A 25,107-nucleotide genomic window follows, 5' to 3' on the forward strand; every position below is an offset into this window, starting at 1 on the left:
ATAAAATTTGGCACTTATCCAAACTTTTAGGCACAAGTAGAAAAATTATTTGCATAAATCCCATTTTTATAATTAATTCCTTAAAAAACCAGGATATGTCGGCAGCCTGCAGTAACCTGTAATTGCGGTGACCTGTAAAAACAATAGCGAAAAGGCTGTGTACCATTGGTCTGGAACAGTGCGACTCAAAACTGACATATGCATAACAGCACCAGTACACCAGCAGTCCACTTTCAGTTTAAGTTTAGATATTTTTCGGAGTTGTAATTACAAGAGAGAACACTCCTTATTCTGCTGTCCTTACTGATGCGACATGTCATTATCAAGTAAGAGTAAATGCAAATAGACAACAAGTGTATACTGACAGGCATTTTTCTCCATTTGTCACACACAGTGTTCAGATTGTTAACTTTGTCAGTGATGCAACAAACTTTATTTGGGTTGGTTCTGCGATATGCAAGAAAATATTTCAAGGAATAATACTAACTTAACTGGAGTGTAAAGAATCGTTTAGCTATTGTTTTGATTGTTTTGCCAAAAATGTCATGCAGAATGGTCACTGCTTTTTAGCAGTCTTTAGAAAATTTATTTGCCTATCTTTTTATAGTTTACATCTAAATTGCTAATAGACCAGGGTGTTATGTGGGTAGAAGAGAAATTTTACATAAATGGACTTGACTGGGTATAATAAAAGTAAGCATATTTTAGTCATTAACAGGGAAGACATGAATTTAAAACTCTCCAAATTTAAATGTACACCGATCTCCAGAATATAGAAGTCTTCTTTGAGATATCAGAAGTGCAAGACCACTGTGCAATGCACTACCTCCAATTTATACACACATGCCACAGGGCCCAGTCTGCAGAACTTGGCAGTTCCCGACGAGATCTCGCGCGTGCAGGACGGACATGTCCCGCATGCGCGTGTGCAAAACCAGTAAGTTCGCGTGCAAGACCTTTTTCAGCAGGTGAAAAGCAAGTGATATAGGTCAACTCAAGACAGGACAATTGAATGCTTTTGGTGAAAAATTTCTGCGTGCAACCCCAAAAAATTGGCGTGCAAAAGTATTTTTTTCAAAAAAAATCGCGCGTGCAGCTGCCATACTCTGCAGACTGGCACAGGGCTAGGTGCAAGGCAGGTTTTACCAGGTAAATTGCAAGAAAGTGGGAAATAATTTGTGCTAAATTTTCATGTGCTGTCAAAAGTGGTTAAATGCAAACAAAGTAAAAAAATAAATACAAAATTTTGAAAACAACCTGCATTTAGTACTAGACTACCATTCTTCAGATGGAAGTTGTTATGATTGCACATGTTTAGCATAAATCATCAACTGGCTCTGTTTATCACTTGCATAGTACCCTGTATTATTGCTCTTTCACATGGACTTGGAAGTGTGTTTTTTAAGTACCAAATAATTTTGTTTGTAAGATATTTGTTTGTTTTATGGGCATGTCAAACTCCACACTAAAAATCAGGATTATTTGGATAATAATTTAACCAAAAAATTGAAGCAAAACAATATTTAACAATCCACTCCATTCTCCCGCACGTCGCCATTCGGCATTCGCCACATCATTCTCAAGTCTCAACATAACGTTTTAACATAAAGCGCTTAATAACGTTTTAATGTTGCGCAGCTATTTGCGGCTTAGTGATTGTTTTAGTGCTATTGTGTCGCAATGTTTTCTTTCAGCAAGCGAAACAAACTCAACTCAACTCAACAATCATTAGCAGGCGTATTGGCGTAGGTGCTTGCGGTAGATACTTTAACACCAAAAACTAGCGGCACTGGAGTCCGGTTCACTTTAGGTCAAATGACAAATAGTTTATGAAAGTTTATTAGTGTTGTTTAAACCGCTAGAATGCAACTGTTGCTGTAGTGTAGTGGAAAAAACAATGCCTCATGCGCTTATTTTTTGGGTTCAAATCCCGTTTAATTTTTGTGTTTTTTTTTTCTTTTTTTTGCAGACTTGTAGAAATGCCTGCGGTTAGGGCTATTCGGGTCAGGTGAAGGTTTAAAATCATAAATAACTTCAAAAACAAGCTTTTTCAAACATTTGACCTTACGTTACCTTCTTGACCTAAAGTGAACCGGACTCCAGTGCCGCTAGTTTTTGGTGTTAAAGTATCTACCGGTGCTTGCTTTTATTCTTCGAAAACTACCTAGGGGAATTCCCCTTAAAAACTTTTTAGTTTATTTCATACCAGTTGGGTTACAGTCGTTACAGTTTTGAAACAAAACACAATTTGAAAATTATTAGACAAATTTTGGCTTTATTTTAAATAAATAGTACTTTCAAAATCCCTACTCCAATTACCAAAGCGGCTAAGTCGGCCTGTAAAACAAAAAAATCACATAAAAGGACCTATGGCTATAATGTTATGTTCTGGACAGTTCGATGCACTTCATGTAATAAACAAATATTATTTCCAAACACATTTATCCCGATATTTTGACAAAAGTGTAATGTTAACAAAAGCCATAGACAAAACACGAAAAGCACGCTTTTCGGTGTTGTTTTTGTTGCATTGGCGTCGGGGGTATAATTTCTTATTTTTGCAAATATTCTCAAAGTCTGGAACTTGTCAACTGCCGCCCTGTGTCTAATTTACAGGAAAATCTGATAGAAGAATCACTTTTTAGAGTTGGAATGAACTTTGTCGATCAACCGAAATGCACCATATCTTGTTTTCTTTGTTTCTGTTATAACTAGGACAAGTTTTTGCAACTTTTGCAACTTTTTTTTACAGCTTCCGGCAGCTTCCTAAATACTCAGAATTTATGTAGTATGATGTTATAAGCTGTTTGTAGGAATTTTATGTTTCAACTTTTTGCAACTTTTTTCTATTTTTCGTGCAACTTTTGACTGCAACTTTTATCAAGCATTGCGCAAAATGTAAAGAAGTGATTTAAAAAACATGCTATAAAACTATTTTTAGTATGGTTCTATTCTCTTTGATTTGTATAACAAAGAGCTATGTGATGGATTAGCTGCATCTCAATGTTATCTATGACGCAACAGTTGGCTTGCAAGCTAGAAGTTCAACAACCCCAGCCAAGCATAAAGTTTTGTATAAAAGTGCATTCGTTATTTTGCAAGTAAGAAGCGATAACCTTGATATCTGTTAAGATGACAGTCTAAGGCAGGGATTGTCCAACCTGCGGCCCGCTAGTCATTTTAACTCCAAGAAATATGCATAAATGCAACTTGTGCATAAATGCAACTTGTGCATAAATGCAACTTTTTACTGCAACTTTTTACTGCAACTTTTGTTGAAATTAAGTGCAACTTTCTCACGTTTTTAGTGCAACAAAAACTTGCCCTAGTTATAACTTATTAAGACTATATTTTTCATTTTATGTATCCGTTGTAAATTTGGTAAAGTTGTCGATTGTTTTTATTTAGAGTATGTATTGGTAACCCAGCAGGCACCGCGACGTCGAAATGAAGTTAATATATGGTTCGGACCAGACGTCGATTGCACCAAGATTTTTTGGTCGAAAATGCAACAAATTTTAGGAATTTCGACGTCTAACAACGGCGTTGATTTGTCGACTTTCACTAACTTTAAAATCCCGTTGATTCCTGACGTCTTTTTGTTTTACATATTTAGGTCGAATATGCAACAAATTTTAGGTATTTCGACGTCTAACAACGACGTTGATTTGACGACTTTCACTAACGTTAAAATCCCGTTGATTCCTGACGTCTTTTTACATTACATATTTAGGTCGAATATGCAACAAATTTTAGGAATTTTGACGTCTAACAATGACGTTGATTTGACGAGTTTTGTTGACGTAATTTTCGGGCCTATTACTGACGTCTTTTTTGTTGTATATTTACGTCGAAACTGCAACAAATTTTCTTCCACTTTGACGTCTAACAACGACCCTAACGTAACTAAACTATCCTCCAATTACCTGCACAATACACAAAAGTTAAACCGAATAAAGAATTTATTACAAGAAAAACTACCAAAAATCACAATAAGAAATTGTAGTTGTCCGAGGACGTTCGGGATTTTCCATGTTTGAGATAATTCCCAAGTTAATGAACCAGAGTTGCTTGTTGCTTCTTGCACGAACTCTTTCTCTCTGTGTAAAAAAAATCATTAATTAAAAATATGTTGCATTGGAAAAAGTGCATTTCTCTTGTAGGCTATTCGTACAAACTCCATTTGTCATACATTTAGAAATACAATTTCAACATAATTAATTGCTTCCACAAGAAGAATCGTATCAGACCATGTACATGTGTATTCTACTTGCAACATTTAAACCAACTTTCTCGAATCACATGAGAAAAAAACGGCTAGACTTTAGAACAATAGGCCACTTTTGGTAAAGATCCTCATAATAGTGATACAAATAATTTACCTTGCACAACTTTAAAGAGATGAGATGAGTCAATGCGAGCTTGTATTAAATCCCTTTCAATAGTCCCACGCTCATTGTTGACATGAAACATTACATGTTTACTTTGGTTCTTCTTTGTCGTCAGATACTGAAAAACTCGAAGAATCCTATAAAGCCTGACAGCCTGTAATATGCAGCCATACTCATGTCCGTCTTTTCGTAACACTGCTAAACTTGCGTAGATTCGACCAAAATGACAAACACGCCCTTTGCGCTTATTGGATCCCGTGGTCACATGACCCTTGCGCGGGAGAACAAAACTAAAAAGGCGCGAAAGCATTAGCGCAAAATCGAATTTATTAAAACTGACATCAAAGTGACTAACAGCGGGAGTTCGAACGCCCAGTCCGATAACGTACCATTGTTTGGATCCCATGGGAGAGGGATATCACGAGACGTATGAAACTACAGGCATATGAGCCTGATCGACAAAAGGAGCGCCGGTATTTTTTTGGTTACCATTACAATCTTCTTCAAGAATTAATTTGGCTAAAATAAAACGTCAATGACTATGTTTTTCAATCACGCTTTAATATTATACATCGATATTTTTTTTGTCAAATCAGCGTGTGAAAATTAGCAACATGTAACTTAGTAAGAGTTACTCAAAAATTGTGTGCTTTCTTCTTTTCTTCATATGTGGATATAATTGAAACTTTTTAGTTGAAACGTAGTTATACATGCTTTAAATTACAATGACGATGACAAGTAGGCTACACATGAAAAGTTCAACATAAAATCTTTTAAAATATGCTATTAGATTGATGTTCAAAATGGTTTAAATTTCGACGTTAAAATGTGGTTAATTGTTTTGTTGAGTAACTGCCCTTTCGTTCGCAACATTTAATCTACTTTGTTTTAACGTTCCCTGATACATATAATTTCAATGTGGAAAGAAAGACGTCGCAATTCAATCCAAATTACGACAAAGTTGCAAAGGCACTAAATTGCGACGTCGAATATTAACGACAAATTCAACGTTTCCTTAACGTTCGAAACATGTCGTAAAATCGACGTTCAGAAATGGTTATAACTTTTAATTTTTACTTGCTTTTTGGCCTGTTCTGAACGTTGAAATGTGATTAATTATTAATCCAACAAATGCCTTTACTTCTTCGACGCTTAATCGACTTCATTTTAACATGAATAAATGTACATAATTTCAACGTGAAAAGAAAGACGTCGAAATTCAATCCAAATTAAGACAAAGTTACGAAGACACTAAATTACGACGTCGAATTTTCACGACAAAATCAACGTTTCTTTAACGTGTCTAATTTGTCAAAAAATCGACGTTTATTAATGGTTTTGACGTTTTAGTTTTCCTTTGGTTTGGTTTTTGGTCGGATTTCAACGTTGAAATGTGGTCGATTATTAAACCAACAAACGTAGTTTCATCAACGACGTTTAGGCGACTTTATTTCAACGTCGACAAATGCACATAATTTCAACGTGAAAAAAAAGACGTTGAAATTAAATCCAAATTACGACAAAGTTGCGAAGATACTAAATTACGACGTCGAATAAACGTGAAAAATTCAACGTTACTTAAACGTGCCTGATATGCCACTAAATTAACGTCGAATACCGGTTGTTTTGGGACCTTTAAGATTTTGACTAATTTTCGACCTTAATTTGATGTCATTTCGACGTCCTATTTTTTCACAATGGTCGATTTTTGTCAGAAAGACGTCGATACGGAATTTCGACGTGAAATTGACGTTTATACTACGCCCGGTGCCCGCTGGGAATATGGGCTTATCTTTTTTCCGGCACTTCAAACTATCCTGTAGGGTTCCTTTTGGAGGTTTGTTTTCCTGTCAAACACCCTCTACCTTCCCAACAGGGGTTAGTTTTTAGGCCGACTGTTTTCACCAACGTCCCCACTTTCTTGAAGCTCATCAATCACATTTAACCTAGACCTATAACGCCTAGTATTGACAGCGTAGTTGCAGAGCGTTAACTTTTATCCATTCGAGTTCTCCACTTTTTGCACTTTATAACGTTTCAACGTTGCGCAGTTATACGTCCGACTTCGTGGTTGGTTTGTTGCAGTTGTTTTCTTTCACCAAGCGAAAAAACGCAACTCACCTCACCGTTAGTGCTTATAAATGGAAAACGTCTATACGTTTGGGCCTATCTGTATCTGAGGGTGAGGCTAAGTCTTAGAATTTGTGATATAGTTTTTAAAGTTTGGGTGGTTATAATTGATCTCTACAACCATCATGCTAGTTTGGGCCTGAAACTCGTAATTTTTTTTAGTTATAGGCTATTGCAGTAGTTGTTTAAGGATTCTTGTTACCTGCAGGTGGGCCTACCATATTTGTTAGCTTTGCCAAACAAATTCGACGAATCAGTCGAAAATTATAATCATTTGTGACCCCACGCAAAGTCGTACGCTACGCCATATTGACATGAATAAATAACTGAGCCTTTTATGCGCATACTTCACGACAATCACAGTTTTTTTCCAAGTACAACTCTAAATATGGAAACAGGTTTCAAAGAAACAGAATCAGTCGATAATGCTATAGTTTCTGTAAAAGCAAGCGATAAAACAAGACTTGATCGGTGTGCAGGTTTTGGGCGTCGTTACTTGCCAGACCTATAGGCCCACGCGAACAGTCGGCGCTTCTCCACTTGTGAGGTGATTTAGGTTAAATGTCGGTGGTTTTAGCTTGTTGTTGTTTTATCTTCATTTTATTGTTGTTTTAATGTTTGCTTTTATAGAAACTGCTGATTTCGTTATATTTTGTGATTTTTTTCAATCAGCGTACTATTGGCGAATCGGGTGACAGTATACGCGAGGTAACAGCTATAGGGCGTGTTAAAAATAACAGTGCATGGTCAAAATTTGTTTGATGATGATGAGGCCTAGTATTGTAGATTATGGGTAGAATTAAACCGTTTAAAAAAGCGCACACAGGTTCGGACCGGGTAATTTGCTCAAACCGGAGCAAAACCCGAACCCACAAACATAGATTTTTCAAACCTGAACCGAACCCGAACCCCTTAAAACAAAACAAAGTGAACCCAAACCAAACCTGACCCAAAGACAAGCGGTTCGACTCCCTGTTTGCAAAATATTAAATAAATGTCAAACATCTTTGTTATTGTACCTTAGCCTGCTTTGTAGCCTACATTGTCATTTTACCTTATGTGTGATGAATATTGATTTTTTGGACTGTAGGTTCAGAAATCAGAATTGAGATGAGAAAAAACATTGAATGAATATTGACTTCGTAGTCTCGTGAAAGGTCGCATAATGTTACACATTTACCCGTCGAATCAGAAATATTTTTTTCGGTTGTTGTTATTCATAGGAAATAGGAATAGGCAATTGACTTAAATTAAAATTTGTGTTTAGCCTTTACTTATCAATGTCACATGCCAGGTGATTTTTTTACAGAGAAGTTGCATAACAACAAGAGTACAAAATGAAGTAATAAACATTGTTCCGTTTTCGGTGTTGAATTGTAAGAGTTAAGCCAACAGAAAGAAGGAAATAGGTAACCAAGTTGACACATTTCACCATGCAATTATACAATGAACAACATAAGACAAGAGCATAACAACAGTACATCAATACGACAAGAAATACAGAGGTGAGAGCGTGATGGGAAGGAATTTTATGGCAAATTGCTATTTTTAAATTGTGTTATTTGATAACATCTCAAAGAAAGATCACACTGGAATCCCAGTGTGCTTTTTGACAATTTTCTCATTAGGTTTTTAATAATCTTTTTTGTGTATTTGTTTTGTTCTATTTTTTATGTTCCTTTCTGTTTTAAATGTAATCTTAAGGGTATGGCTGCTGCATCTTTCAGTAATGTGTTCTATTTATGCACATTACACATATCCTTACATTTGCGTATCTCAGCCATGAGGCTTTTGTAGCCATGTCCTAATTCTGTGCCGCTAGTGTAGTGTTTCTGTACTGTTATGTAATATTCTTTCACACGGTTTCAAAATTAATATAATACAAACAAAATACAATACTGCTATGAAGGTTTGAAGGCGTTCATCCCAACATTTATGCTGTATATGAGCTAATTCAAAACATTGAAGACATCAACTTGCAAAGTCAGATTCGTGACCATGTAATTAATATTGAAGGTAAGTTAACAGTTAGTGGTGGGACGAGTACCCGGTACTCGGTATCGATGGTATCGAACGATTTTAGGGGTATCAATACTCGTACTCGGTATCGAAATATTTTGTCTCAGTTTTCGATAGCAACGTGCGAGTACCGAAGGTCGATTTACACCATAAGAATATGGGCAACTTTATGCCAATATTTGCTTTGGACAGCATAAAATTGGAAAAAAGTTCCGCCAGGTTACGTATATCTTTTTCGCTAGCTCGTGGAGATTACATTTTTCAGCATGTGTGTGTGCACGCCTGTACCCCGACCATGGCAGATAAATTAGCCAGTGATATACAACTAAGTACAACACTACACCTAAGTACTCGGTAATCGTACTCGGTACTCTGTATCGAAGGTATATACATGTAGTACTCGTACACGGTATCGGTACTCGCTTCAAAACCTGGTATCGTCCCATCACTATTAACAGTTGATAAACTTAGGTTTTTGAACTTTTATGTGGTCAGACCTTGTTGACCATGTGTGATATAAAAAGTAGTCATATACATGCAAGGGGTCTGTGAATAAGTTATAAAGGTATGTTTGTTAAATAAACTGTTTTTATGCAGATTCATTTGTAAATAGCCAGGAGTGGACACTAAGCAAATCTGTTCCTCAAATTTGCCTGGTATGTTTGTTATTATGTACCTAAGTAAAAAAAACTATTAAAAAAAAAAAATTAAGATGAAACATATCACTGTTACTCCAAGGGTGTGCAAACTTGGAACTAGCAGCCAAATGTGGCTTATTGAATTCTGTGCTTAATGAAGATGTTTGAATTTTAAATGAAATGTGGCTAGAATTACTTATATGAGCCTGTTTGGCAATTTTTGTAAAACAAAGATGTGGTCTAATCATGTGTATTGTATTTGGTCCATCAGTGATAATGATTGCAGTTGCACACTCTTGGATAAGAAATTACTTTCTGTTCTATTTGGATTGGCAATAAAAATGAACTGTACAATAAGTACTTAAGCCTGTAGAATCAGTCATCTCTTTATTAAAATAAATCTAATATTATTAAACATTTCCAGGGCATAGTTGGAAATATCAGTAGTGGAAAGTCAGCATTGGTTCATCGATTTCTCACTGGTTCTTATGTACGAGAAGAATCACCCGAAGGAGGCAGATTTAAAAAAGATATTGTTGTAGACAATCAAAGTTTTTTATTGCTTATTAGAGATGAAGGGGGTCCTCCTGAGATACAGGTGGGATAACTTGTTTTAACAGAGCACAGTGACAGCATGTATTACAACTTCATTGTTTACTCCAAATCTTAAAACATATTGCAGATATGTACCTGTGGAGTTTATATGTAATTGACTTAAGTAATCTGTTTAGTTTTCTGTTTTATTTTTTGCATGGAAAGTTGAAAAACACTATAAATTTTTAAAAATCTTGAGTTAAGAATAATTTAGAGTTACAGTTATATTTTTGCATCCTTCTATATCAGGGCTTCTCAAACTTTCTTGCCCTGCGACCCCATTTTAGAAAAGAATTTTTTATGTGACCCCTTGATGGGTATAGTGCAGGGGCGGGCAACTTCTCCAGTCGGTGGGCCTGATATGGGAAAATGAAGTACTTGGCGGGCCGGATTCCTGAATCAATACATTAATCGTGTATTTATCCAGTGATTTAAAACGGATTTTTGACCACCTAAACCAAATACAATCAAGAACGTCACAATTACAATACAGTCAAAACAATCTAACTGATATAACATAAAATTATTCACCACAGCAAATTTAATGCATACACCACAGACTTAGATACTGCTGAAACACTAACTAGGCTACACATGTGGAAACAAAGGAAACCGTGAAAGCAGGCCACACACAAGGTTGGCAGTTATGTCATAACAATGGATGTATGGTGCAATGGTGACAACGGCGGGAAAGTTTTTTTGCTAGTTTGGGGAGCGTTACTGTCCGTTACAACTATAATTTGACGTAGTAGCAAGTAGTGGGGGATTGTGGCAGACTGTGGCCGCGGGCCACATTATCATGTAAGACCAGAAACTGTCTGTGGGCCGCTCAAAATCCCGTCTCGGGCCGGATCCGGCCCGCGGGCCGTATCTTGCCCGCCCCTGGTATAGTGTATACATGTGAATGATGTTTAAACAGTAAATTTACGCAAATAGACCATTTATTGTAACAATGACATAATAACGCAAGATGTTTCTCGGCCACAAAATTATATTCCGGGACTCTCGACCCACAGTTTGAGAAGCCCTGATTTTTATCACCATAGTAATGAAATGAGCATGGATTTTTTTGCATGTTTTGACTGTTGATTTTCTTGCAACCATTTTTTTCAGTTTTCCTCTTGGGTAGATGGAGTGATATTTGTTTTTAGTCTTGATGACGAAGGTTCATTTCATTCTGTTTTTAATTATTTTCGAAGACTTGCACAATTTCGAAGTCTAAATAATGTTCCACTTATTCTGGTTGGAACACAGGGTATGTCAAAACAAATAAGATTTGATTAGTCCTTTACATTGGTTTCACAACTTTTCTATACATTTTTTTGAAAAAAAATGTATCTTAACATGTTTCATTTGCCTATCACTCCTGTAAAATACAAAGTTGCCTTGGAGACAAATTAAATACTAAATCAATATTTTTAAGATTCGATTTCATCGGAAAATCCCAGGGTAATTTCTGATGAGCGTGCCAAAAAACTTGCCGCTGATCTAAAACGATGTGCTTATTATGAAACATGTGCCACCTATGGATTAAATGTTGATCGTGTGTTTCATGACAGTAAGTACAGAAATGTGACACTCTATGGCAGTTTTTTTTCATACAATTCTTCAATATATTTACATTAAAAAACAAACAGACTTTCACCGCAACACTGGCTTTCAAAATGTTTACTAGACTAAGGGAATTACTACATGACATTTGGTGAAGTACTTGCAAACTGCTAACTTATATGTGTTACGTATAGACTATACGACTATAATGCTAATTTCTCGGGAAGCCAGCAAAAATTTCCCGCCACTGTTTGGTAAATTTCCCCAGTTGCTGTTCGTAAAAATATTAAACTTAACCCACCGTATTTCACTCCCACTTGCCTACAGAACGCAACGTCCGAATTTATGAATCTATATTCCTCATCTCCACTCGTTTGTGGAAATTTAAACTGTCTCTGTAGGCCTGGACTGAATGCTGTTAAGTCATTCGTACAGCCAATTTTTTCCACCAGTATGTGCATTGTTACAGAATCGGGTATTGTTGCGTGTGCACATTAGTGGTGTCATTAGTGTAAATTTTTTGGGTAACTTTGATTGTACTGCCGCGGGTCTAAAAACTGTTTATGCCGCGTTGATGCCGCACACCGCACAAATTATTTTTTAATTTTGCTTTGAAAAAAACATCGACAATATGTACACAGATTTGTTACGTTTTTCTGTCAAAAATAACCCAATTTGTTATTTCTAGATTCCAAAATTTAATTATTGTTGTTAGTTTATTAGAAGGGTTGTATTTTGTTGTTGGTTTGTGTTTTATTCTTCAAGTTTGCTTGGAATTTATGATATTGTAAAACTGTTGCTGTTTGACCATTTAATCTAATGCAAACTTAGCTTTTCAAGGTAAACATTAAAATGTGTTTAATGTTAAATGCTTCCAATGCAAACTTAAGAACTGATGTAGGAGTTTATGGTACAGTATTATATGCGGTGCAGTGCAGTTTACAGTTTGCGAACAGCTTAAAATTTTGCAGTGCGAACAAAAATCCCAAAATTTCTGTCCACGACATAACTAGTGCACATGCATTGGGAACAAACTCATAGGTCATGCAATGTGTTAACCTGCGCGCCGACGCAACCTTAAAAAATGTAGAGACATGACGCATCATGATTTCGGCGGTTTTAACAAATGAACAGAAGCTGGTGGAGTTACGTTATTCTGCCACAACTGAAAAACTTTTGTCACCTAAGGAATCTCCCGCAGACAATAGAATGTAAAAAAGAAAGATTCTTGCATCTTATCAGTAGTATATTTAGACTGTTTCATGAAGAACAGGTACAAAGCATAAATCATTTCTTTAAAATCAGAAATATATATATTTCACCTTGAATACACAGGCATCATCAGTTTAATTCTACCACAATATTTATATTTGACTTTTTGTCCACCTGTCAGACCAATGGCCAATAAAAATTTCCCGCCAGTAGGACCGATTTCCCAGGAAGGAGCTTCCCAACTTCCCCACTTTTTCCCGCCATGTGTATAGTATAGCAACTTAGGAGATTTAACAAAAACTAGTGGAAAATTTTGCTAAATTTCCAGAAGATTTGCAGTTTTTCTCTAAATCAGTGTGTTGGCGAGGGCCACACTAAATAGCTTGGCGGGACACCCCTGCTTCAAAGTAACCAAAATAATTTAATGAAAAAATCTTGTAAAACATCGCAGAAAACCTTCAGATCTTTGTTATTTGTAAGAGTTGTGATAAAAGATTTGTTTTTACACTGCTTTGTTGTTGTAGTTGCCCAGAGAGTCTCATTAAGTCGGAGAAAATTGGATTATGTGTCATCATCTGGAAGTGGGTTTAGTGCTCCTTCAACCCCTCTACATCGCTCTGTTAGCACATCATCAGGAATATACAATTCCAACAACAGTACCCCAAGTAAATGTTATTCTGTCTGCACAAAATAGTTAAACATTTGAAAATAAAATCCAAATCTGCTGTTCATAAATTTTAACTGTCAGACTCAAAGCATTTTATAGAAATCAAAATTAAATTAGGGAATGTGATAACTGATAATACAAGGTATTGGAGTACCTAACAAATTAAAAAAAATTTTTGTTATTCTGTCACTCACAAACTTCTGCACCATGGTGCAAAACTTGGTTTAATGGTCAAGTATTATACTGTTTGCATCCATAACCCTTACATGTTTCTGTTTCAGTTGGTGAAAGTAGTTTATCTATTGCTGGTTTATTTACACCAACTCCTTTGCGTAAAAGCTCCAGAAGAAAATCAAACTTATTTTCTGTAAGTATTTGATTATGTAGCTTAAACGCAGAATTATAGAATGTTCTGAAATATATTTTGTAAATTTTCTGTAGGCAAGAAAAGTAAGTGAATCTGAAGAAAAGAAGAGATTAAATGATCTCGGATTTGGACGGAATATTCCTGTAAAACAAGGTTGGCTACACAAAAGAACTTCAAGGGGTAAAATATCCAACAAAGATTGGAAGAAGAAATATGTTGCACTCGAGGACGATGGCAAACTGACCTACTACAGCAACATGCATGTAATATAACTATGTTGTTAATCCTCACTAACTCCCTTTCATGCCTAAAGATTATACCAATATCAATTATAAATATCTGGATGGATTGGGCATATATATTATGCAATACACATGCAAGAAAGGATTTTTGGTTAGCCTTTCTCTCATTGCTGCTTAAACTGACAACTAAACATTGAACTTTTGTCTGTTTTGCATCAGAACAGCCACATTTATTTTTCTTTCACCGTGTAGTAAATGTGGATGGTGTTCTAATTTTTTGTTATGTGTGCTGAATAAATGCTATATTGGTGAAGTTTTAGCCTAGTGCTTAACTTTTGATAAAATCTTGTTGTTTTGGAGGGATAAAAGCTTGTATTCATACCAAAATTATTCTTGTTGAAGGACTATAGAGAAAACATTCACAAGAAAAGTCTGTATGTGATGCGGACAATGATTAAAGTTCCAGGTCGACATCCTTCAGTTTCAACCAAATCATCACCAGTAGCAAAATCAGGTATACCATAACTTCAAAAAAAAAATTGTACAAAGGTTGTGTTTCAACAATTTTACAATCTTGTGTTTAATATTCTGTCTGTAAGTGTTCATGTTTGTTTTATGTTTTACTTTAAAATATATCAGATTACAAAATCAACAGTTTTAACCTATGTGAAAATATAAATGTGCAGAAGAAAACCTGGAATTTCATCTTGTGTCAATGGATGGAGACACATGGCAATTTCTCACATCATCAGTGCAGGAAAGGGATAGCTGGGTTACAGCACTTGAACGACAAATCATGCTTAGCCTTCAAAGTAACTCATCATATGCTAACATTAAGCAAGTAAGGAAACTATTATCACGAATCGTCAAGGTGTAGGCTCACTGTAAACATCCACTATTTGTCCATATGAAGGTTTATTTTTAGCTAAACAATTATCCAAATAGATCACGGACTTTACTATTTAGTTGAGTTTGCTACATACATTTTCGGGCAGGGGGCCAAAGGTTTTTCTGAGTTTACTGATAGGGTGCCATGAGGCCTGAAAGTTACTTTTAGGGGGCCATGGTGCATAAAAGGTTGAGAACCACTGGGTTAGATCAATATGTGAAATTTTATCCTTTACATTTTGTCCATTTTACAACTCTGTATGTGTTGCAGAACGATAATGGTATAAAAACGCTAACAAATATAAGACCTGATCTAATTAGTGTAATTATGGGTCCCCTTCCCTGAAGGGACACATATTGTTTTTGTCTATATTTTTTTTTTCTTTTTTCTTTTTTTCTTTTTTTCTTTCTAACGCAGATTTGTTCCCACGTTTTGGTCAACAAAGAATGGTTCAATCTTTTTCAAATTTACACACATTGTAGATATTGGTCTAAAGATGGTCCATGTGAATTTTGACCCTGTTTGATCCCTCGGTTCACCCACAGCCCCCAAAAACGTGAAATTTTTAAAATGGCTATACTTGCTTAAGCAGATGATTCTGGAGTTTCTTACTTTTTTGATTGGTACATTGCAGCGTATTTTAATGTATTTTGTAACTTGAAGTTGTATATATTTATTTTCACCCATTTACCCCCAAATATTTGTTTGTTTGTTTACATGTTAATGAGGTCCGAAATACAAGACTTAACCTGCTGAAATTTTAAACAGTCGTGAATAGGGTGCTCCTTGTTGGCTGTTAAAAAAAATCAGTGCAATTGGCTTAGTAATTACTCTTACAACCCCAAATACGTTTTTATATGCTGTCTTTGGTCAAATTTGTGCTCGCTCAGTGCACTGCTGACACAATGGGAGTGATTGACGTCTTGACAAAAATGGCGCAAGTAAAAAAAAGGCCTTGCGTCTTATGGCCGTTAACGACAGGCCCCTCCTGCCGCGATCGACGCCATATCATTATCTAACAACATACGCACGCCGCGAGACAATGATCGACTGACGGAAATGAAACCGTGAAAAATCGACGCTAACCTCTGCTGTCTGGAGCGTGGCGTTGACCCCAGCTACGGGAAAAAATGTTGCTCCTATATAACATTTGATAAAATTAGTTTTCGTTGATTTATAAAAATCTCCTACACAAGTTTACTTGAGTAGTTTATTTGCCATGGCAAAAGAACGGACAACTTTTTTGCAAGATAAAAGTTTTTTTTAAATGCTCAGTGTCAGGTTGGCCGCTGCATGACCACGGGTTACTTAAGGTCAATTAGTAGGTATTACTAACACAGTTCAGAACTTTCTTTCGCCATGACGTAGCGTTTTTTTTTTTTGAATCAAATACTCAAGGCATGTATATATTAGGTCAAACGGTGTTGTTGAACACCAAGGACGGCGTGCTATTGAAAACGGTGTCAAAAGGTCAAACAGTCGTTTGGTGTGTACACCCTAAAGGTTACTACAGGTCAATGGTACTCGTTTGCGAAACAAAGTTAAATGAAAAACTCGTTTTGCGAAACAAAGTTAAATGAAAAGTTATATATACACTTACAGCAAATCGCTTTTTAATTGTCTGTAACACAACTGTTACAGCTTTCTAGAAAAAAATTGTGTTTAAAACCCGACCTTGGACGACAATATCTGGGTCAAAGCAAGAGATTAAATTGAAAGTATTTGTTTCGTTCTTTTTTATTGTTTTTGTAATTATACGACAATAATAGTGCAAAAAAATACAAACAAAATTTTTTTATTGTTGGGTTAATGCTTTCTAAAAATTTGTTCTTAAGAATTAAAAAATCACCGCAACATTTGTTTACCGTAAATCCGCAAAAACACGCATGTGGGGACCCATTAGTTTTTGTTTACAAAAACAACCATATGTGTAGATCAAATGATATGTATAGTAAATTGGTAAATATCGTATAGAATATATAAAATGGAAGTATATCAGAAAGCCACCATTCTAGTTTATTTTCCTGTTTTGAATTACCATCTCTTCTTATTTTAATTCGTTGCAAAACATTTACAGCATACATATGAAAGAAGCTTGAATGAGATAGCTGGCAATTCAGTGTGTGTTGATTGCGGGGCTGAAAACCCTACATGGGCTTCTCTAAACCTTGGATGCTTAATGTGCATTGAATGCTCAGGCATTCATAGAAATCTTGGTACACATATTTCAAGGATCCGGTCACTAGGTACAAAAAACTAAGTTGAATATAAATTTTAGTAACTCTTACAAACAAAGAAATTCAAAATCTTGTTTCAAGTGTATTTTTTTATAAAATCACTTTGTTTTTCTGAACTTGCTCATAAAATTACTTTGTTTTTTAGAATTAGATGACTGGCCTCCAGAATGCAGATCAGTTATAGAAAAAGTTGGCAACCTGATTTGTAATTCTGTTTGGGAAGGAAACAGTAACATTCAGATTCCAAAACCTAAACCCACAGCAAGCAGAGAAGAAAGGGAAATGTTTATACATGACAAATATGAGAGAAAGTTGTACCTATTAATGTTACCTTCAAAATATGGTGCAGATATAGGTGAAAATTTATTGGTTCTTTCTTTCCATTTAGCTTAAATTTATAAATAACAGAAAAGTTACCATTGTGTTTTACCTGACTCACAAGTCACAATCAATGGCAGGTCTTGTGAATTTAAAGATTTTGTAATGTAAATATTCAATTGTTGAATTGCAACTATTGATTATTTGCCTGTAATCAATATTTAACATTTACAATCAATATGCCTGTTGTAATGGAGTTTATTACATTATTATTGATAGCTAGAATATTGTTAGCAATTACTGCAAAATAAATTAAACATTTGTGTTTAGGATCTTCATTGTGCTTTGCCATAGCTGATGGAAACACGCAGCTGATAATGCATCTGCTTGCTTATGCCACGAAAGAGCATGTCACCATGCAAATTGGTAAACATTGTAGTTTTTCTATGATTGACTCTTGACAGTGTAAATTTGAGTCTAACAACATCCTATTTTAAGGTCCTGAACAACAAACTGCACTTCATGTTGCCAGCTCTGTTGGTGATTTGGCATCTGTACAATTACTTCTTTGGGTAAGTTTAAATGCTACTTCCAGTTTGCACTAAATAATTTCCCTAGTAAGTGGTGTTAAACATGTATGAATATGGTCCATGTTAACATGTCCAAATAATATTTGATTTTAAGTTTCAGGTGTGTAATATAACTTAAGTGAAGCACCAAGGGTCCTGTTACCGGCTAAAAGAAAAACTGTGTTGATTTATGAAGTTCAAATAGCCTAGAAGTGTGTGGACTTGTGGTTTAATGTTATGTTGACTTTGGACACAGCTTCTCTATAGAGATTAAGGATTTATTTGAATGTTTGGTAACTTACTCTCTTTCTGGACAAAGTTGCTGACGTTGCTGTTAAGCACTAGTTAATTATGGGTCCCCTTCCCTGAAGGGGACACATATTGTTTTTGTCCGTATTTTTTTTTCTTTTTTCTGTCTAACGCTGGTTTGGTCAAGAATGAGTGCTTCAAATTTGGACATATGTTAGATATTAATCCAAACTTGGTCCACCTGAAGTTTGACCCCAAATTACCCAGCGGTTCACCCACAAGCCCCCGAAACGTAAAATTTTTAACGCTCGTTTAGTAAAGAAAGAGTGCTTTAAATTTATTGAAATTTGGACATATGTTAGATATTAATCCAAACTTGGTCCACCTGAAGTTTGACCCCAAATTACCCAGCGGTTCACCCAAAGGCCCCCGGAACGTAAATTTTTAACACTGGTTTTTATCGCTCATGTGGTAAAGAAAGAGTGCTTCTAATTTATTTAAATTTGGACACATGTTAGTTATTAATCTAAACTTGATCCTCCAGAAGTTTGACCCCGATTGACCCAGGGGTTCACCCACAGGTCCCCGAAACGTAAATGTGTCTAACGCTCGTTTGGTCAAGAAAGACACTGTAGGCAGAAGTCCCACGAGAGTAACTCATTGGTTTACGATAGCGGCAGAGCTCAGCTTGACGTCGGACAGACGTTTCACGACACGTCGTGAGAGGTTACTTGCGAAACAAAGTTAAATGAAAAACAATTTGTTATGTATACACTTGTAGCAAATTGCTTTTTAATTTAAAGTGTCTGTAACACAACTATTACAGCTTTCTAGAAAAAAAATGTGTTTGAAACCTGACCTTGGACCACAATGTCTGGGTCAAAGCAAGAGAATCAATTGAAATTATTTTTTTTGTTCTTTTTTAAAGTTTTTGTAATTATATGACAATAATAGTGCAAAAAGAATACGAACAAAATTTTTTTATTGTTGGGTTAATGCATTCTAAAAATTTGTCCTTAAAAATCACAGCAATATTTGTTTACCGTAAATCCGCACAAAAACGCGTGTGGGGACCCATTCGTTTTTGTTTACAAAAACAATCATATGTGTAGATCAAATGATGTGTATAGTAAATTGGTAAATATCGTATAGAATATATAAAATGGCAGTATATCAGAAAGCCACCATTCTAGTTTTCAAGAGTTTTTGTGCTAGCAAGGAATAGGTTGCAAACCCAGATAACCACAAGCAAGATTTATTGTGCTAATTAATATAAACTTGTTAATTTTTGTGTGTGTAGCTTCGAGGCAATCCATGTTCAGAAGATGCTCTTGGACAAACACCGCTCCGCCTTGCAGAACAGAATGGTCACCAACAGTGCTACAAACTTTTAAATACCAATCGCCCTTCCCAAAATGGTTCTCATAAACAATTACCTCAACAATATGACCCACATGACTTGAGACGGCATGTTAACTACATGTACACCAGTGCTATATAAAGTGTCTTCACCAGCTTTATTTGTATGGTGTCATTACGTACTGTTTTGTTCTTTTTGTTTCTTCAATTCAGTATTTGTTGTGCATGCTTTGTAAGGTGCTGCCATTATCTTGTTTATTTTTTTTTCTGTTTTTTTATTGCATCCTTTTCAGCCTATTTATTGTTAGTGTTGTTGGTATTGTGCTTAATGTAGGGTATAAGTGATGATGATGTCGATGCAGTACGAATCAAAAATGTTTGGTACAGTTGGTGAGTGAAAAAGGCGCTAAACTGAAGACAAACAGGTATTGCTAGCTTTGCATTTTAGGTCACAACGAAGTAGACATACTTCCGAATTAAATGCCCTGAAGCTACACACAACATATACCAGGCCTAATGTTTTAAATTACATCAACCTTTAAGAGTACTGGATATAGTTCTGGAGAGAATTAATTAAAAATGATTTTGGATTTCATGGTGTTTACTTTTCTATCAAAACCCAAAATATTCTCTATGAGAGCCTGTTGCGTTCAAATCTTAGTTATAGGGGTGTGGTTAGAGTATGTAATTGTTCATGATGTTAATTATTCTAAACTCTTCTTGCATGACACAGGTGACTCTCACAACCTAAATGTTTCCCAATTTGTCCCCAAGATGAATCACTACCAAAATCTGACCAACAACAAATAAGTGATTTAGGTTCTAACTAATGTAATCTTATATTTTACTGCTTACATCTTGCAAACATAAATTTAAGCAAATTATTAGAGATATTTTTGAACAATGTGTACTGAAATTACTACCCATGCTAAACAAACAAATAACTAGAAGGGTGGCTCAGCACATATTGCCATTGCACATACACTACGTACACTTTGTTTAATAGGTCCCATATCAGCCACTGTCTTTTATAGCCTTAGTTGTTTCTGCAAGCAGAAACTCATGGGTCCCCCACACATGCAAAGTTGTAAATAATGCATTTTGCAAAAAAAAACTATGATAAATTTTGGTGCTATCTGTTTAAACAGGGCGATAAAAAAGTCTGCAGACATAATCATGCTATATGAGGTACAAAAACTCACATTCAATTCTGCAATTGTTTGCAAAATTTAACCATTGCAGGGGTTATTGGGGTAAATGGTGGGGCTGCAGAGCAAAACTCAACAATCAACACCCCAAAATAGAATATTATAAAAAAATCTAAATTTCATGACATTGTCTAAAAAGTTAACCCTTTTTAAGGGGCTAATGGGGTAACTGATCGGACAACATGGTAAAACGTCAAATTCGACACCTAAAAATGCCATATTGCACAAACTGTCAAAATTTCATGCAACTTGGTCAATGTTTAGAAATTACACCCACTTAGGGGTTACTGGGGTGAAGGTGGGGCTCACAGGGTGAAAGAGATCAATGGATGATGTATTTTATAAACTGTCCATATTTCATTAAATTTAGACATTGTTTAAGAAATTCACCAATTTTAGGGGGCCAGTAGGGTAAATATTGGGGCTGCAGGATGAAACACAACAATTGGCACCTAATTATGGCAAACTGAACAAACTGTCAAAATTTTATGCAATTCAGACTTTGTTTAAAAAAATCCCCGTTTTTAAGGGGCCAGTGGGGTAAATATTGGGGCTACAGGGTGAAACACAACAATCGACACCTAATTATGGCACAAAGAACAAACTGTCCAAATTTCATCCAATTCGGACATTGTTTAAAATTTTACCCATTTTAGGGGGCTGGTGGGGTAAATATTGGGGCTGCAGGGTGAAACACAACAATCGACACCTAATTATGGCACAAAGAACAAACTGTCCAAATTCCATCCAATTCGGACATTGTTTAAAATATTACCCATTTTAGGGGGCTGGTGGGGTAAATATTGGGGCTGCAGGGTGAAACACAACAATCGACACCTAATTATGGCACAAAGAACAAACTGTCCAAATTTCATCCAATTCGGACATTGTTTAAAATTTTACCCATTTTAGGGGGCTGGTGGGGTAAATACTGGGGTGATTAAGTCAAACAAACCAAAAGGCACATCTACATAACCATATCTTCAATCTGTGAAAGTTTCATCCAAATCCAACAAAGATTTGTTGCCAAAAGTGCATGGACAAACTTCACGGCGGAAAAAAGAAAAAACATTGTGAAATCAAGATGCGTCCCCTTCAGGGAAGGGGACCCATAATAACAAAATTGGTTTTTATAAAACAACATAAGTTCCTTAAAAATTTCAACAATTGAAAGCAAGGATGTAATGTAACAAAACTTTTTATTTACTATCTTTTTCAAAATTAAATAACAAAACTAACAATCAATAAATTCATTTTGAGGGCACAAAAGAAAAAAAAACATCAGAAAAATATTTTGTTGCATACTCTAAATTTTGTGAAATTGCCACACAGACTTTAAGCATCATAAAATTACATGTGCTCTGGATGTTTTTGAAGACATTCAATAAAGTTCTTCACTGGAGTGTTGTTGAAAAAAATATTGTAGACTGATACAAACAGTGGATACCTGCAGACAAATTTTCATTTTAATATTATTTTGAGTCGGAAAATTTGCACAGTTAAAATTGGTAAATGAATGATACTTACTCATCCTCATTTATTTTTAAAGTTTGCATCACTTTATAAACTTCTTGTGCAGTTTGAGGACCTTGTAACTTTTGTCCTCCTAACATTTCCTCTTCAAGTTGTTCAATGGTCTAAAATAATGCAAAAACGGTAACGGTTGAAAATACTTTTTTGTGAGATTCTTTCCTAATTATTTTAAAATAATTAAGATTTCTTTAAACATGCAATTTGTAAAACCTTTTTGCTGGTCACAAATGCTTGAGATACTCTTCGATTTCTGCCACCATAGCAAGTAGTTACAAGATCAGCTACCCCACAACTTTCAAGAAATGTGGCAGTCTGCGGTGGATTGTCAGGAAAGAATGCCTAAAATTTTCAACAAAACAAATGTAAAAGGCTGTAGGAGTATGACTACCTTTCCGATTTCAGTCTTACAGCACCAGCAGAAAAATTTGGTAAACACAATTACATACTTAGGTTGTAAATTAAGGTGACACTTTTAATTGTGACAGAAATTTTTTTATACCTTGGCGAACTTCATCATTTCCATGAGCCCCAGTCTTATAACAGCGGAAACAGTGTTGTCTCCATATCCCAATCCACAGACAAATCCAGCACCACAAGCTACAATGTTCTAAAGAAAAACAAAAAGTTTAGGATCCGTCAATACAGGTAACAATCAGCACTTACTTTCAGAGCACCACAAATTTCAACTGTTTTTGAGTCATTGACAACACAAATACGAAAGTTTGGAGTTTGCAGAAGGCGTTTAAAAATTTGGCCATTGGCATCAACAGTGCAACCTTAAAAACAATGTACTACATTTAAAGCCCTGCTGTTAACAGAACCAAAGAATTTAACCTGCCCTCCTTGCACTTTATTGTATTACACATCTCTATTAAAACAACAATAGGAAAAGAACCAACCAATGGTAGTTTCACAAAACTTTTCATCGGCAACTTCCGACGCAATGTTGGCACCCATCAACACACTAACATCAATTGATAATATATTTTTGATAACATCACTGATAAGTTGAAGACCTTCCTTTGTATGATCCATACCCTGCATAATCATGTAAGTCAACATTGCTGACAAATCATAAAAAAACATACACAAATATTTGCCCAGGGCTGATTACAAAAATGTAAAAAAAGGTTTTTCAAAAGTTGGCCAAAAGTTTTCATCACAGTAAATTATAAAAATTCGATTAGTTGTAAATTTTATGATCATTATGTTGAGATAACGGTACCCATATTAATATACTACATATTTATAATTACAAACATATTTTTTAATAATATTCTTTTACAACTACGCTACAAAAATGACATATTTGACTGATATATATAATCATTTTTCTATGGTACAATTAATCATATAAAGCAAATTTTTTCTTTGTGGCTATGATTAATAAACAGAAGTTTATTTTTTCTTTCAAATTCGTATGATGGGGCTACTTTTATAATTATGTGAAGCATCTTAAATTTTAGCAAAAATAAAAAAGATTTAACAAAACTGTTTTAATTAGAAAAAGATACAAAAAAGCTAAATCAGGGTAAAAAAATAAGTAAACATTGGGACCATGTAAAAAACATTTGACAGGTTGAACTTTTTTTTGCTCAACAAATCATTGTTATGACAGTGACACACCACAGAACAAAGACACCTTGTGCTACAAAATCTGCAGAAAAGTTTCTGAAAGCTGTCCAAGACTTTTTTTAAATATGAATTTAACTACTGTTGTTTTGACCAACAGAAAACGGAAAACAAAATCTGAGAATGGTTATGACTTATTGTTTAGGCACATATATATAATAAGGTTTAGCTGTGAGGGCATTGTTTGATTAACCAAACTTCAGCAAAAAAGTGTTTCGCTACGTTTATCAGCCCACAAAAAATACAGGGAGATTAGAATTTTGTAATTTAAACCAGAACTAAACACTTTTAAACCAGATATTTACAAACACATTGAATAACTTTGGTGCAAAACAGTTAAGGTCATGTAGTTGATCTTTAAAAAGAAGGAAAAGTATAAATAAAGACATATTTCATACTTTGATTAAGGATATTCCAATTGCATCAGGTTTAACATGATCTTTTAGTTTTTCACAAAATCCTCTGATAAATTGGTGAGGAACAACAAATATCATAATATCTGCATTTTTTCCAGCCTCAACCAAATCTGGGACAGCAATCTAAACAATTAAGTACAAAATAAATACAACAGTAATTGACTTATTAACAAGAGGAAGAACAAACTTATCCATTGAACAGATGTGCTTGTGTACAAAAAACTATGATCTCAAATCAAATGCAGGATAGGATTGAACGAGAAAGGCAAATAAAATTGCATAGGGAAGTAAGGCATACTTACAACATTTTGTGGAAGCTTGTGGCCTGGCAAATATTTAACATTTTCATGTCTTGTGTTGATAATTTCTGTAAGCTTTTCTCCTTTTATCATTTCTTCGTACACATACATGTGGACATCAGTGTGAAATTCATCTGATGCAGCACACTGGTCACCAACAATTTTTGCTATGGCAGAGCCCCTTGGATGTAAAAACAAAAAGTATTATTCCATTTAAAAACAATTAAAGAAAATACTCACCAGTTTCCAGATCCAATGATGCATACTTTTTTACCCATTTTTTACACAAACTTTAAATGCTACTTGAGCAGAAATTTCTCTATGACAAAAAAGTTACAATTATTACGCACATGAAGGTTTTATTGGGGTGAAGGAAAGGTTAAGTTTTAGTTTCCTAAATCTTAAAAATCAGAGTTAGAAAAAAACCTTGATATAAAATCAACGCCAGTACAAACGGCAAACAATAACAACAAGTAGCTAGTGCCCAATGTCCAGTTTCAGTCGTACGTTAGTGTTACATATTCATTCGACCCCATCGACCGGTTACGTTTTGTTGGATAAGTTTCTGGCTTTCTGCCTCAAACTTG

General features: G+C 35.2%; 3 protein-coding genes across 3 annotated transcripts; 1 reads left to right on the forward strand and 2 right to left on the reverse strand.

Annotated features, from left to right (window-relative positions):
* Positions 1 to 3,944: 3,944 nt before the first annotated feature.
* Positions 3,945 to 4,960, reverse strand: LOC145219163 (uncharacterized). Its single transcript, XM_080086551.1, has 2 exons — positions 4,383 to 4,960; positions 3,945 to 4,100 (listed from the first exon to the last, which is right to left on the reverse strand). Exons 1-2 carry the CDS (start codon positions 4,795 to 4,797, stop codon positions 4,054 to 4,056), a joined length of 462 nt encoding a protein of 153 aa, XP_079942677.1. The 5' UTR covers positions 4,798 to 4,960; the 3' UTR covers positions 3,945 to 4,053.
* A 2,843-nt stretch (positions 4,961 to 7,803) lies between these two features.
* LOC145220672 (arf-GAP with GTPase, ANK repeat and PH domain-containing protein 3-like) lies at positions 7,804 to 19,818 on the forward strand. The gene is made up of 16 exons (XM_080087898.1): positions 7,804 to 8,026; positions 8,431 to 8,537; positions 9,138 to 9,196; positions 9,603 to 9,776; positions 10,886 to 11,027; positions 11,196 to 11,330; positions 13,060 to 13,200; positions 13,484 to 13,569; positions 13,644 to 13,832; positions 14,214 to 14,325; positions 14,498 to 14,652; positions 16,778 to 16,946; positions 17,083 to 17,292; positions 17,586 to 17,681; positions 17,754 to 17,827; positions 19,374 to 19,818. Exons 1-16 carry the CDS (start codon positions 7,968 to 7,970, stop codon positions 19,572 to 19,574), a joined length of 2,109 nt encoding a protein of 702 aa, XP_079944024.1. The 5' UTR covers positions 7,804 to 7,967; the 3' UTR covers positions 19,575 to 19,818.
* A 2,004-nt stretch (positions 19,819 to 21,822) lies between these two features.
* LOC145220674 (glycerol-3-phosphate dehydrogenase [NAD(+)], cytoplasmic-like) lies at positions 21,823 to 24,867 on the reverse strand. Its single transcript, XM_080087899.1, has 9 exons — positions 24,761 to 24,867; positions 24,524 to 24,701; positions 24,204 to 24,344; positions 23,073 to 23,211; positions 22,837 to 22,949; positions 22,673 to 22,780; positions 22,384 to 22,512; positions 22,168 to 22,277; positions 21,823 to 22,087 (listed from the first exon to the last, which is right to left on the reverse strand). The coding sequence occupies exons 1-9, from the start codon at positions 24,796 to 24,798 to the stop codon at positions 21,991 to 21,993; spliced, it is 1,053 nt and encodes a 350-aa protein (XP_079944025.1). The 5' UTR covers positions 24,799 to 24,867; the 3' UTR covers positions 21,823 to 21,990.
* Between the last annotated feature and the right edge of the window lie 240 nt (positions 24,868 to 25,107).

The sequence above is a fragment of the Phallusia mammillata genome, chromosome 3, assembly GCF_965637545.1.
Source record: "Phallusia mammillata chromosome 3, kaPhaMamm4.hap1.1, whole genome shotgun sequence".
Classification (NCBI taxonomy): domain Eukaryota; kingdom Metazoa; phylum Chordata; class Ascidiacea; order Phlebobranchia; family Ascidiidae; genus Phallusia; species Phallusia mammillata.